The sequence below is a fragment of the Lycorma delicatula genome, chromosome 13 (genome assembly GCF_047948215.1).
Source record: "Lycorma delicatula isolate Av1 chromosome 13, ASM4794821v1, whole genome shotgun sequence".
In the NCBI taxonomy this organism is placed as follows: Eukaryota; Metazoa; Arthropoda; class Insecta; order Hemiptera; family Fulgoridae; genus Lycorma; species Lycorma delicatula.
In genome coordinates, this window is record NC_134467.1 from 52,869,531 (window position 1) to 52,885,953 (window position 16,423).

A 16,423-nucleotide genomic window follows, 5' to 3' on the forward strand; every position below is an offset into this window, starting at 1 on the left:
AGATTTCTGAGCGTTTTATTAGACGATCAAATTAATTTTATTTTAAACGAAATCAAGCGGTACTGTTTTGCTCAGAAGCGCCTTAAAAAATACTAAGCTTGTCGCTATTACTGAATATTTATTAAACCTACATATATTGTCGTACAAAGTAATCACCTCTTCAGACTCCCTCAAAAAGTCAAGTTTTTAAGATACAAAAAACATTTCACGTCATTATCTAGCATCCGTAAATCGTACAGACCGACATTTAGAAAATTAAATATGTTCCTTGTGTTTATATTTAAAATTTGCTATATTTTTTTTAAAAACAAACGGTTACTTATTCTCAAAAACAATATCCACCTTCACTAAACCGGACGATGGAATTTTTTCATGTAATTCAAAAAACATAGACTGAAATTGTTTTAAGGTGAAAAGCTGTTACTCAACGAATTTTTGACTGACAACAGTAATTACGGTTATTGAGCTTATTGTATACAGATATATATATATATATATATATATATATATATATATATATATATATATATATATTGTTTATTTCGTATTTAAATGAATATGAAAATTATGAATATTTCATATTTTATTTCGTTTTTAAACGGATTACCAAAGGTTGTACTGGGTTTGTTCTGTGCTGTGACAGACAACCTTGTGACCTACAGATAAGGTACTTGTGTATCATCATTTTTATTATTGAACAACGATTGTGATTTTGAATATTTTTTTGTATTTTATTAAATCTGTTTTCACAATTTATCAGCATCCAATTAAACACGTACATAAATATGTGCTCAAAATGGTTTTCGATAGCGGCTATTGAATCGTGAATTATTTTGATTTACCTAAACGTTATTTCTTGTGTTTGCGTTTATATAATTAATATGGACTTAAATCGTATCAAATTTTATATTGACATTTATCTTATGCGATTACATAATGTATTATGTCTTGACGATAATAAAGATTTATTTATTTATTTATTACTGTGTATGACAATTTTCTGTCTTCTGTCCTGTAAAATGAAATTTCTCGGTAATACTGAATTCCTGTCGCTTAAAAAATAAATATACAGCAAATAAATAGCGTTAAAAGTAAAATATTTATTAACTTCTAGGCGAAAATTCGAACAACTAATGAATGAGAGCGACACATTATTAAGCGTAGATGAGTGTACAGTTCAGATTCCAGAAATTTTTCAACGATGCGAAAAACAGCTTATAACGCATTAAACTGTATTTATTGTTTTTGTAAATTTACAATTGTCAGCCCGTAGCTCCGTAACAAGAGAAAAGCTGCGACAAGAGAAAACGTGAGGTTTCGGTTGACGATTGAAGTCGGGGCCGTATTGGAAAAAGGGCGAAAATTTGAAAAACTGTAATACCGTATTTTTATTGTAGGGAAAGTTCCCCGTTTAAAGTTTCTCACACAACTTACAGTTTCTGAGATCTGAACGACATTAATTACTCTGTATAGTATAGTTTTAAAGCGGTATTTACTTACTTCACGATTAGCAAAAGCCGGGGCAGTAAATAAACTTTGATCTTGAACTTGTGCCAACTTCAAAAGAAAAAAACCAAGTTGTTTACGTGAGAATGTAGAATTAGATACCGATTACGCGTTATGATAATTTAAAAAAAAAAAAATAATCACCGAAGTAGCAGCTGTCCTTGGCCGGTTATACAAAGACAAGTTTTGTACCGACATCGGCAGCAGTGTGTTCTTTACATTCCAGTGTAAAATCATTATTTGGTGCTGCGGTGAAGCGTTTTAAAAGTTTAAATACATCTGAGAACGGATAATATTAAAATGATTAGTGAAAATGACAGAGCGATACTTAATAGTATTTTTAATCCGTTGTCACCGATTACTACCGAATTTAATTACGACACGGATCGCACTAAAAATATAGGTAGGTCTATAATAGAATAATTTTGTTTTTACCGATGACGGTCCAAAAGATTTAGTCCAGAAGCGGTGCGCGTAACAAACCTCTGTAAAAAATAAGTTTTAAATGTTATCCTAGACAGCATTTTTTTAAAATATTAAATGGATACGCAAAAAATCGGATTTATTAAATTATACCGTTTCTCTAAGTGCGATACCATTTCTTAAACTGTTTTTTTGCGTGCATTACAGATCTGTAAATAAATTTTTTCTATCGCCCTCAGGTTTAAATAAATTACGCTTCAAAAAAAATTAAGGGAAAATATAGTTCAAATCTGTAAAATTTTATAATTTTGCACGGCCATACCTGCGTTAGAATGATTTTGCCGATGCTTTTCTTTGATAAATAGCCTCAGACACATCCCGAATTAATGTCCAATAATCGGCTAGCGTGTTAGCATTCCATTTCCCTTTATAGCGGCTTTCCGTCACCGAAATGTCTTGGTGGAAACGTTCACCGTGTTCGTCACTTACGTCTCCGAGGTCGTCCGGGAAAAAATCCAGTTGCGAGTGGAGGAAATGTATTTTCAAAGACTTATTACTTCCGAAGCTCTGTATAAAGTAAGAAGTCGATTAACAATATCGTGGCGATTGTCGGATTTTTGTTCGCCGAGAAAAATTTTGCAAACGTCTTTAAATGAAGCGCAAACTACATTACTTAACGTCGAGTTAAATACATCATCTTTGACCGACTATTCTTCTATAATATTTCCTTCGCTTACATTCGGAAATTTCTGTCAGATGTACAAAACTCCGGCGCTATGCTTCTTCATTGCTTTTACAGAATTTTTCATCGGTCCTGACTTGATATGGAGAGAGGGTAAAAATATTTTTTTGGGTTCAACTAACGGCTCGTGAATAATATTTTTCCCGTTTGGAGTTAAGTTGTCTCGTTTCTTCCGCTCTTTGGTAACATAATGTTTATCCCTATTTCGGCCGACCCGGTCGTAAAGAAAACAAATGTATTTAGTGTAGCCTAAATCACCACATATGTTGCAGCTATATTTTTTATAATTTATTTTTTCAAGAACGTCTTTCATCACATGGTACGTCTCTTTCAAATTAATACCGTAAGCGATCCATATCGAAGGATATTTGTAGTAGAACCGCTTTTAAATTTCACTTGGACAAATCTATGAAAAGGCGTCAGTCCTCAGGTTTATGAACTTGTCCTGAGTGCGACATAAGCTCATCAATATTCGAGCGATAAACCGATTATTTTCATCCGTAAAGTGCTGAGAAAGTTCTTTTTGTCGGCTTCGAAAGCCCGAACTTTTTGTATTCTTTTGAAGTAAATTCCATCCTTGCGGTCTTGATGCTAACAGTTCGGATGATTTTTTGATAAATTTAAATCTCTAACAAAGTCATTTAATTTACCTTGTGATATAAGATACGGCTTATCGGAAGATAATTCAAAATCAAAATCGTCGTCGTGTTCTTCAGTACTACCCGATTCTTCATCGCTGCTTTCGAAACATACATTCGCAGACGGCTCAGGAACCGGATAATTTCACCGTGAGGTACAGGCCTGTTTGCAGATCGCAACGAAGTATGTTTTACAGTACGTTTAGATTCTTTAGAAATTGCACACACACTTGCTAAACAAAAGTAACAATCGGTTACACGATCCTTTGGTTCAGCCAAACGGCAAGACAAGTACAAACGATACTTTTTTAATTAAAGGTGTAATATTTTTTTCTATTTGATTTTACGGTAAACTCACCGCATACATAACAAAAGGCATTCGCACCGTTTACACAACTTCAAGGCGTTATGACACTGCACCGTTAACAAACTTAAGATAGCAATAAGACTGAACAAAATTAATTCACTCCTAAATCCAGTGCTTAATACAAACAACACAGCGTGTTTTCAACTACATGATTTGACCTGCAAGACACGATTAATCTTGTCCATGAAGGCTCGCTCTTCATCAGTAGATATGATGCCGTAATATGATTTAATTCTTTGTCTAGTATTGTTTATTTATAGCTTACAAATTACGTTAACAAAGTTAAACGATAAAAAACGAGCTAACAACATATAAAAAAGGAGCTTAAAATGCTGACTGTACGTTGAAAACGGAAAAAATCCTTTAATTAATTTTTTTCAAAAACGGTGGGCGTTAGAAAGATTCTGAGCTCATATTCGTTTCCGGCATCAAAAAAACAGATTAAAATCACGCATCACGTGTTATTTTTTGAAAGCTCATCGATAAAATAATGAAATCGCTTCAATAAGAAGAGCGATCGGCGTAATTAAATTTAAAATAAATAAGCGAAAAGGTTATTTAGATTTATCAGAATTTATTAAAACCTTCTCTTGTACGTCGAAGTAATTCCTCTGATTACACAAAGCGGGGCCGTTTTCCGGTCTGTATTATTATTTTTAAGAATAAGTGACCGATACATATACATTCAAATTCATTAAATATCGATCGGTTGACGAGCGCCAAACTGCAATCCGGCAACCGGTTTAGTATCTTGAAAACTTATAATTTTCTGTGGAAGCCCCAGAGTCATTCGAGGCATGACTCTGCCAGGTCGAGCACATGCAAATAAGAATATACAAATATAAAAAAAAAAATGGTTTTATTTTCAAATTCAAGTACTGATAAAATAACTCGAGTTCAAAAATTATAACTTTCGCAAGTAATAAAAGCGTAACGTATAAAGCAAAATAAAAGAGCAGAATGCGATAAACAAAGTTTTTAATGCGATAACCGCCCGACACAAAGAGCCTCGTACACAATTTCGCCCGTCGACCGCTAACCGCAACTTCTAAAGAGTACATTTATTAAAAGAAAAACGTTAATATTTAATTTACTTATTCGCTTGTTATTATTTCCTCCGCTAAATGTAATAAAAATTATTAATAATAATAGTAATTATTAAAAATTATCAGCTCGCATTACGGCGCGCAAGCGTACTCTGCCGGGTTAATTGTCTGCAATAACTCGATCGTTTGTCCACGAATTTTTATAAATAAGGGCGTGATTTTGCGCAAAATAAAACGCTTAATGAATTTTGTAATAAGTAAAAATTCGATCGAACAAATAATCACAAAGGAATCGAAGATTAAAAAATTAAAACGGCCGCCGTTTTGAAATTTTTGAAAGCGACTTCAATTTTTTTTGTAGAATAAGACGCTAGTGTTAGATTCCCCAAATTTAATTAAAGTAGTTTTAACCGTTCCTGAGAAATAATCTTTTAGGTCATATCGATATAAACTTTTTTGCTCGTTTTGGTGTCCTGAATCGGTTCCTGAAGTTCGGCTATAATACGTCCCGGTAAACGATTAAATAATTATAACGGTACTACTAGTAAAATTCTTTAACGATTCTATCGTAAACGAATCGGTTCCTTACGGTTAATCCCAAAATAATCTAAACAAATAATATAAAATCTCATCTATTATCTAAAAATATATTTTTCACAAAGTTAAAGAAACCGGATCCCGTGAGAATTTAACGTGCAGTAAGGTACCAAAACGATAGATACTGCGGCAACTATAGTCACGACATCAAAGGCGTCGTCTTTACTTAGGCGTTGTAATTATACGCGTATTTAAAAATTAGACCGCTACAATCTAATCGAGAATAAATTTTCGAGTCCTCTTAAACCGTTATCTTCCTATATATATATATATATATATATATATATATATATATACCGGTGGATATCTTCCGATATAATCGCGTACGAAGAGCGTAAAGATACGCGAGAGTAACTACGGCCATACGAAATCGGCAAATCACGATTCGAATTGCCGCCCGGTGCACTTCGTTGTGACATTTCGTAAAGCCCCGTAATCACTCGATCGTCTTCGTCGGTACATCTGCGGCGAGATCAAGGAATCCGTAATCGTACAGCCGGGGCAAACTCTTCGTATGTGTTTCTGCGGTAACCCCTTAAGCCGAATCTATACGATCTCGAGTACTGTAGCTTATAAAACCCGATCTTGCCATTCTCATCTCCGTATATCCGATTATCGGTAGATTAATGATTAAATCGATGTGTTAAAAGACGACCCACCGATCTGATTATACTGCAGTATCGATTTTGTAATCGAGCATATATATTTTAAGAAAAACTTTGCCGATCCAAAGCGTTACGATAAAATCGGATACCGGCATAAAAGCTCCCCGCGCATTCAACTCTCGATTCTTTTAATGTTTACCCCGAAATAGAAAAATTCTTTAACTTTCGGTTTATTAATAATATTTATCGTCTTATTTATTTTATCGTGTACTCGTTAAATTCGTTTATTAATTTATTTATTAAACGCATTTCTCTCCTAGCGATGAAACAGCGCCAGTATATCCACCTGTTAAAATCGTTAAAGCCGCCCCCGTATATTAAATATTATTTAATTATTCGCAAGATAGCGAATATACGCTATATACGTACTATAATATCGATTATTAAAGATAAGATGTTTTTTTGTTTTCTTCGATCGCGCGAACGATCGAACTCAAACGCCGTCGTTTAACGTTTGACAAAATGCGAACGTATATTTTAATAGCCGACGACGTGTAAGGACGCTGGATCGACCGCGGTACTCCGGCATCACCGACTCCGTTATCACGGCCACCGTTAAGTCGCGATCTCACCGCACCGGACGATTCGTTATAGGGAATTATCAAGGCACGCGTATCTACACGTCGCTACACCGCAAATGCGTGACGCTGTGAGGGACTCCTGTAATGTAACACCAGAAATGCTCTGTCGCACGTCACAGAGGACGTGGCGAAGTATAGAATCGTGCGAGCAACACGAGGGCGAACACAAAGACCCGCTGGACCGTAAAAATTAGTACTACGTATCGAGCTAGTAAATAAAATAATTCGTTATGATATCGCGTTATTCGTTTGTAAGTCGTTACAAATTTTTAGTTCTAACTTTAGGGAGTATACGTATTGCAGAGTGTAAAAAATATATATCGGGGTTTTAAAGCCGTATAATACCTTTTAACTCCGACTTACGTTAATCGATAGCAAAAAAAAAAAAAATGAAAAAGTAACTCGTAAGGGTTTTCCCTACGATTGTACGATGCGAGCTCCTTTCGTCACGCGGCACACGTTCATGCGATAGGAGAGTTTTATCCGGTATTAAAGCGACAGCCGCTTCGATCATACGCAAGATTCTGGTCTGGTCGGAAGTCTCCGCAAACGAGTTTTGTCATCGGGTCCGTGTTCATCGATCCGGCATGGGAAAACATCATTATGCCGGCGAGGAGGCGCACCGTCTTGTCGCCGAATAAAATTCCCACGCCCATCTTGCGGCGGAGAAAAGAGCCGTTTACTCTGCATACTCGAACAAGCGACTCCTGTTACGCCGACTTCGGCGAAAAAGAACGGCCCGTAAACTTACATTCGGAATATCGTACGAAAAACATTTAACTCTGGGAAATCTCTTTCGCGCTGTAAGAGTTCACGGGTTTTTTCTGATCGCCGAATACGGACGTTATGCGCGTTAACTTTTCCGCTACGATGAAACGTTGAATCTTCAATAAACATAAAACTATCGACAAAGTCGTCTTTGTGCCGCGACAATTCGATCGCAAGTCTGCACGCACAGCGTAATCGCTAGGTTTGAACGTCTGTAAACGGTATCGACTTACACGCAATCTTTTTCTTAAAACATTCCACATCGTCATCACTGGCATCGCTACAACAGATTTTTACGCAGCAAAGACACGAATGTGTCAACAAGTCGTATGTATACGACTGCGTACGTATACTAATATATATATTTATTTATTGTGTATTGTGAATATAATTTTTTGAATTATTTTTAGATGGAATAAAGGAAAATGCAATCGATAAGGATGTAAAAGAGATGGAAATAAAGGGAATATATCTAGCTGAATCCGGTGACTTAAAATCAGCAGAGAATTTGTTGACTCGAGCCATAGATAAGTCACCAAAGTACGCTTCTCTTTACAATAATCGAGCTCAGGTCTACAGATTACAAGGATTAACATCAGGTTCGTATCGACGGTACTTATAATTACATTTTTTTTTTACGACTGTAAAAGGCTAATAATGTATTAGACGAACTCGAATATAGGAAAGTATAGTTCCTACATTTAAGCTTCACGTTCCCTACGCTTTAAAGCTTCAAAACAGCCGTACTGTTAATCAGTACGGCTGTTAGGTAATAATAGGACTCGCTGTTTAAATCAAAATCCTATCCGATCCTATAAAGGGCAAACGAATAACACAATAACCGTAAAACATTAAGTTACAACCTCGCGCGAAACAGACACAACATTAACGTATACGTTGTGCGCTTCGATAGTCAACGCAGTGATAATCGTAATCGCTACACGATTACACGTAATTACATATAACCGCATCTGTTTAAAAAAAAAGAGTAGTAAATGAAGTACGAATTGGTTTTTTGTCGTGATATCGATAACGGACTAAATATCGACCGCAAAATAATTTGAAAACGTTAGAGAAAGGCCCGATAAAAAGACTTAACGTTCTGGCGTCGCTATTTAACGGAATGAATTTCCAACTGCGAAACGTCGTTAAAACGGAACGAAATCAAACGGTTTTTAAAACCGTTCGTTTTTTTTGCCGGCGATGAAAAACGGATCGCGTACAAGAATATATGGAAAAGATCGCGGCCGAAGAGAGTCGAGGCTCTATAAACGGTTCCGAGGCTAGGAGTGACGCCGAGAAAAGCTATGTCGTGCGTATGGTGGGGTTCGTAGTGCTACCGGCTTCTGCCGCCCGGTCGAACGATTTATTCTAACCTTTACCGTCAATAATCGGAAATATTACGCCGAGCGATCGAGATAAAGCGACTGGAATCGATCGATGTCGTCGTCTTCTACCGCGACGACGCCAGATCCCGCATACCTTCGGCGAAGATACCGGAGTTCTACGGCGGCAGGATATTATGATTTTAACTGAAAACCGGCGAGTTGTGGACGATCAAATCGGGACGTATTCGTTTTTATAAATTTCATTTGAATCGTACAAAAAGCAGCGTTTTACTTTCGCATTAAAATACGAAGAAACCTTTTCCCCCTTTTTTAAATAGAAGTATTTAAAACCGAACGTAAAACGCTAACGCTTTAAACGCGCTCTTGTAAGTGTGCGGTCACCATCCGGGTTCGGTTCTCAGTCAGAGTTTTATTCTCGGTTCGGTCACTACCCGTCACGGACGCTTTATCTTTCTCGCTGTTCCGCTTCATACTACGCATCGCCTCCACTCGATATCGGTTTCGGTATCCGCCTCGATCTCTGTATCGAAAAAATCGTGGACTGCGTTCGGGTTCCCGCTGTAGCGCTTTCGTTCTCGGTTTCGAGCAGGTCTGAAAACCGGTCTAGTTTCGACGAACGAGAAGGAAACAAGGCCGACGAGTCCTAGACGGTAAAGAAGGAAAGTCGGCCCGACAAAGAGAGCGAGTTGAAAACTCCGACCGAGGCGAACTCGCAGCCGCGATCTAGTGCGACAAAGAGACGGAGAACGTGACTGATGACGGGACCGCGAAGAACGCCGAAAGCGAGATGGGAAACGTAGCCCCGACCGAAAGACGAGTTCTACTCGGAGACAAAAACCGAAAACGATATAACGATATATAGAGTCCAAGATCTAGCCTTAAAACCGAGAGATAAATAAACACAGAGACCGAATTCAAGACAGAGGCAGCAACACCTAGTTCTAGCCGAGAAACAGACCGAGAACGAGAAGAGTCGTTTCGACCCCGATCGAAACCCGTTTCGACGCGTAGACTATTTGAAGATTTAATTCAAATCATAAATTCTGACCTATCGAATCGTATTTCGAACGTCGATCTACCGTGAATCACGGGTCTCCTGGCTTTTTCCTGGGTGAAAAACGTCAAAGGAAAAACGGCTTTTTCCTGGGCGTTATCGTCGACCGAAGACGATATATTTATGCGTTTCAAAAAACTAAACTTTCAAAATCCACAATTAAAAATTACATAAAAACGCCCGGAAAACAAAACGTGAAGTGGAAATAAATACAAAACCTAATAGAATAACAAAAATAAAAACCGAAATTAGAAATTTAATAACAAAATCAAAACAAACTAAAATATTAAAAACGAAGACAAAACAAAAAACTTAAAACTAAAATGTTAAGACGCAAAACATACAACTACTGTAAAGTATTAGCACCCGGGAGAAACAAAAACAGCTGGTCCAAAACTTCTTCCGAACAGGATATTTGTAACGATTATTTATAACGCATTAATTCTAATGAATCTCATTAAAGAAAGACCGATAAAGGGTTAATGTAAGTTTCCCGCCGATGCCCTGAGAAGTTTTTATTTCGAATACGCCGTAAATGTTATTAAATATTAATCGATTTACTTTTTTTTGTTTTTAGTTTTAAGGGCATCGATTGCTACGGTCAGCTACCCGAACGACTATTATTCAATATTTGGAGTGAGATCGGAAAAAATATCAAAACGTTCGATTAAACGTCGGGTTTGATCGAACCCGTCGATCGAATGACGACGCGGTATTAAAAGTATAATCGAGAAAAAGTAAAAGTTCTTTGTAAAAAATGTCCGATCCCGTTTGACCTGTTGCTCGACGGCCGCTTCGTGCTACATTTTTAATAACGTTGTAGAAATTAGAAACTTTTTGTAATTTGTAACGCCGTAAGTAATGCGGTAATATATTTTAAGAAAAGTACGTATTATGTTTTTGTGATTGCAGATGCGTTGAACGATTTGAACGAAGCGATAAAATTAACCGAAGGCGGTCAAGGGAAGTGCGGAAGTCAAGCGTTGTGTCAGAGGGCGTTGTTATACGGTAAACTAGAAAGAGAAGAAGAAGCGCTGAAGGATTGGTCAACAGCAGCTAGAAACGGCAGCGAATACGCAAAATCCGTGGTAAATAATACAGTTTTTCATTACAAGGAGGTAAGTCTTGTCATTAAAGATTACTGCGAAAATAACGGCCTTAACTTAGCCTTCTGCCGTCCGATATCGTATCGTTTACATCTTTTGTTTTTAAACGCGTACATATTTGTCACCGCGTTCCAGATTCGTAACTCCAGACGCGTAATTTTGTCGGTCGTTACGATATACGATGTTGAAAGTTATACTTCTGCGCGATCTATTTCCGGTGACGTCTCGATAAATATTAAATCGATTTTGACCCTCGCTGTTCTGAAGGTATGAAATTTGCTGTCACCGCCCAAAACAGTGGTAAATCCAAATATATCTTTGATAACTATCGTATTAATTTAATACAAAGCGCATTTTTTTTTGTATCTTTTTCTATGCAACTTTTTCTTTTTAATCTTATAAAAACGACGGATGCCAGAAAATAAACGGATCGTATCAGATAAACGTTTGAAAACCGTGCGTTTTATATTTACCGATGAACGTTTGAAAATATGTTATCTCTGCGGCCTTTCATACGGCGGTTTCGGGTCCGAATCCCGGTCAGGCGGAATTCCTTTTCCGAATTCCCACGTAAAAGCTTCTCTGTAAGTTTCCGTCGTCAACCGAGAAAAAAAAATTCACTGCACTATTGGTTAATGACCTTGATAACAGATTTCTATAATTCGATTTACACGGCTTCTTTTATATTACGCCGTATAAACGGCTTTATTTATTTATACATTTTATAAAGATTATCCGAACATTTTAATTTCTCATTCGAAGGAAAAATGACTAAACAGGTCGTCTTAGTACGATTATCGACGTAAAAATATGTTTGGCGAGCGAAGGATAAGTTGGTCAGATTATATTTATAATTATAAGCAATAATGCTTATTACACCTGTCTCAGGTACATTTGGAAGACCCGAGTTTCAATAAAATACACGAGCAGAAACAAAAAAACATACAAGACTAATCCTAGATAGATTGTTAATACGGAAAATCGGTCCTTTTTCGGCGAAAATGTTATTTGGTTATCGTTGTATAAATGTAAAATGCGCGTTTTTATTGTTATTTTTGAGAAAAATCAGTGGTACCCGCCTACCGAAAAAGGTCCGAAATAAACGAGTTAAAAGAAAAAATTATTGTGAAATCGTTACGTTACATCAGTTCGAGGACGACCTAGTCAGATTAGAATATTTAAGTATTAGGTCGAGGTTACACACCGATAATTAAAGCGTAATAAATATTTCCTTTACGATGCGTGTAATAGACGTCTTTTAAATCTTGAAATTTTTAACGATACGACTACATATCTATAATATTAAACGATTAAAATTCTACTGCGCGATTTGAAAGTCTAAAGAGATTTCTACTTTTTTCGCGTGTAAATGAGCCTAACGATCGTCTCCGTTTACATAACCGATGCGAACCTCGTACCTGGACATTCTCTGCGCGATTTAAAAAAAAATTCCATACTCGTATTGTTCGCTTCCTGATCGACAAAATACGAATCGCTTTAACATAAGTAGCTATTTATTTTTTAACCGTTACAACTGCAGAAATAAGGCGTCGCATTTAATCGCATTTTGTTCAAATATCGCATTTGTTTCATCTTTTTATCTTCAATAAAAAGATGAAACTGTTAAAAGCGGATCGCCAAAATTACGCGGTCTCATAATTTTGCATCCGTTTTAGCATACCGATTATTATCGGAATGCTGAATTTCTTCTATGGAAGAAATAATTTATTTTTTATTCCGTTAGCGAAGGGAATGAAAAAGGCGCAAACAGTGAAAAAGTTGCCAAACAGCGTAGTTCATTCGATCCGCTTTAACAATTTCAGCGATTTCTCCATCGTTTATCGACCGACAAACAATAAGAAAGGCTTAACAATTTATCTCGTAAAACATTATTCGATAAAACTATCGTTTACAAAGCGATTAGATTAACGATCGATAAAAAGTTTTAACGGCTGCCGTTTTCGAAGGTAAATTTAAAAACTTATTTATTTTGAGAAGATATTAAACGGTTTACGCGTACGAAATTTTATTCAATTATCTAAATCGGTTCTTCAGACGTAAATTTGTACAGAAAAGAAAACAAAATGAATGCGAGGTAAAACGAAAGCAAAGTAGGGCGTTTTCACGCCAACTTATCGTTTAATTTTGATGGATCGCATCGATCCCTTAAGTTTAGGCAAATCTCCGTGGCGCGAGCGGTAGCGTCTCGGCCTTTCATTCGGAGGTCCCGGGTTCGAATGTCGGTCAGGCATGGCATTTTTCACGCCAATTTGGTTTTTAAATTAATACTAATTTTTACTTTAAATAAATTTAAAGTAAGCGGTCGATAAAATTTACTTATTTTAACATAGCGTTTTAAACGGTCGCGATCGTATTCGATATCACCATCGAGCGAAACCCACAAACGTGTTTTTTCATTTTATAACAGTTAAATTTTAAAACTTTTCGTCGAAACATATCGACTTTTCATTAAATTATAATATAAAATCGTTATTACTCGTTTACGATATTACATTGTTTTATTAGTTCGTATCAACGACAGTCGGAAAACGGTATATCCAAGCGCCTTATTTCAAAATATAATAAGATATCGAGAGCGTTCGAAACGCTTTGAAAAAGCGTTTTTTACAGGACATCCTGAACTGCGAGCGGCAATCGGCAACGTACGTTAGAATTTCATAGGACCTAATCGAATGACTTTTCAAAGGTGAACTAGACCGTAGCGCTTCGGTTACGGTTTTGAAATAGTAAATAAAAAATTGAAATAGAAAAAGAACGCAAAATTAGGTTATTAATATACGGAACGCGATTAACTAAATATCAAAATTTACGACGGGTTAATCTTATTAAGCGTATTAATTCTTCTTAGAACTACATTCTTGTCATCGCCTAGGTCGGCCAGATCTCCCTCGGCGATTTAAATATGTAAAGTTTAAATTTCATAAAGTATAGACAAAAATGTAATCGTGTTATTTGTTTGAACAGGTTGTGAAGAAGAACCCGTATTCCGCTTTATGCAACCAGATGCTTCAAGTTATAATATCCGGTTTAAAAGAACAGACTGCTGAAGACGAATAAGTAATATTTATACGGCGTAAAAAAAAATTAATTATATCGTTTAACTTTGTAGAACAAACAATAAACCGGCAAGAGTTGCCAAAGGATTTTTTATTTTTTTAATTTGCTATAACTCGTTACAACTTCACCTTCACCGTATAGAATAAAATAACCGGTGCAACCGATATGTCCCCTCCGTTACAAGAAATGAAATGTAAAATTAAACTCTACCGTTACGGTCGTCGGCATCACAACACTTACATATTTATTTTTCATTATCGTCGCCCGAACGCAACATATTTGTTGTAAATAAAAAAAGTTAAAAATCGACAAAAATTAATCAAAAACTAAAAGCTAATTAAAAACGAAAAAGCCGTAAACGTATGCCAAAAGCGAAATAAAAACCAGAGCCGATACGACATTAAAAAACTAACTTAAAAGAATAAAAATTAGCATCCGGCGAACGTCCAACGGTACGGTAATTAAATTCTTGAATAGAGACGCACGGGCTTTATAAATCGCAATACGGTCGATAACATCGCTACGTCGCTCCCAGACGTATTTCACACCGGTTTGCACGGCATTTCTCCCGCCACCGCACCGTTCGGTCGCCCTAAAGCGTAAGACCGAAGAATGTCTGTGCCGCAAACGGCTACCGAGCCTCGAAGTATTTCGCACGTCAGCCGCTAACTTAAACTTACGACGCGATGTCGCCTAACAGATACGATCCACAATGTGCGGTGTACTGTTAGTCGGCAGTCGCAGCGAGCGCGAACGGATGCATCTCGGTCATCAGATAGATATCAGTGAGCGAGCCTGGTGTACCCTATTCGCAAACGGCAAAACCTCCTCTCTTAGGTTATTTCTATATATGGAGCTCCACGGTGTTCTTAACCGCATGAACTTAGACGTAACGTTAGAAGCAACGCGATCGGTAAAAGTACGCGGAAACAAGCCTCTTTTGCCGCAATATCTGCGCGCTCACCGCCTTAAATTACAATACGGCTGTGGATCCGGCAGAGACGCACCGTTGTAGATTCGCATAACAGAATTTCTTTACGTTATTTTCCACCGTAGCGCTAATTCAAGGATATTAATTAAATACACAAGTAACCGCATTTTGAGTAAGTTCTTTAATAACCGTTATACGTATAAGCGCTGCGAGTGCGATGCGTGTCGTTTGATATATAGACAGAATAACGATAGTTACGTTACCGTAATAACGATAGTAACATAAATACGATGTAACAATATAAGTTTGTTTACATTTATAAAAAAAAAATAGCAAACATCTTGATACTACAAGTAGAGATGAAATAAGCCACACGGGACTGACCGTACACCACTACCTGCCAAAAAATCATACAAGATTTTTTCTTCGTTTAAATTAAAATCAAATTGACAAGTAATAACGACGGTAAAAATAACAATTTTTGAATTTCAGGTTCGATATACGTATATCAAATAGCGTAGACGATGAAAGTAACAAATAAATAATCTACACGTTATCGACAAACAAGTTACGATTAACACCTTAAATGTAATGCAATAACATCACGCGATCGTACGTAACTAATAAAATCGTAGCGTTGTATTTATTAAGACAACAAAGTTACAAGGCGCATATTGCAAAGTCACAGTGTAAACGTCTAAATTCACGTTTACAACAAATTATGATCGCTCGTGAATCACAAATAGCGTGTAATAGTTACCTCAAAACGTAAATTGAAATTACATTCGCTTATTTAAATATACAACGGATCAAAGTTATACAATCGATTATAAGATAAATCGTAATGCTCGTAAGGAGATCGGTTTACGTAATAGGCATAAGTAATTGCCGTAACTCTATAAATAATCTGATTATCTTAATCGGTATGCACAGAGTTAGGATTTTTTATAATGGAGGATGGAAATTACGTGTACATTATCTGGGTAGGCTAGACCTCTATAGCGATTGTACCTAGCGCCACAAACATCTAGGATTTCTTTAGTAATGTCGTTTGTGAATGCTCACGAGTCAAGATATACCCGTTGGCCAGAGCAATCGCATGCCGATGGCAGATTGTACCTAGAGTCGCACAGCTCTAGGGTTTCTTTAACGGTGTTGTTTGCGCGGCCTGATGCGTCAAGATGTACCGAGCTTGGGAGTCCAATCCCAAGATGGATATACCATCTTGGCGCCTCGGTGCAACCAAAGCGGCTTGGGACTCTAACCTCAAGCGAATGATGAGTATACCATCTTGCCTTAATGCAAGCTAATTAGCCTTTAGGCTGGTAGCATGTAAAGAATAGCGTATATGTTTTGTATGTATGTTTGTATCTGTATGTCATACAACGGTCTCCGTATTGTACAGACGTATGGGAGCGATATGAAAATGAGAATTACAATTACATCGACGTAAGTATCTTAAAATATACATAATACAAAACAAATAAAATTACACGATAATATCGAATCGTAAATAACAAATCGAATAAATTATCGCTACAGTATCATTATGACCTTAAGAAATATGTTATT

At 36.7% G+C, this 16,423-nt stretch overlaps 1 protein-coding gene across 1 annotated transcript; it reads left to right on the plus strand.

Moving 5' to 3' along the window:
* Positions 1-1,685: 1,685 nt before the first annotated feature.
* Positions 1,686-14,006, plus strand: LOC142333646 (tetratricopeptide repeat protein 36). Its single transcript, XM_075381025.1, has 4 exons — positions 1,686-1,909; positions 7,744-7,932; positions 10,649-10,824; positions 13,828-14,006. The coding sequence occupies exons 1-4, from the start codon at positions 1,807-1,809 to the stop codon at positions 13,918-13,920; spliced, it is 561 nt and encodes a 186-aa protein (XP_075237140.1). The 5' UTR covers positions 1,686-1,806; the 3' UTR covers positions 13,921-14,006.
* Positions 14,007-16,423: the final 2,417 nt, after the last annotated feature.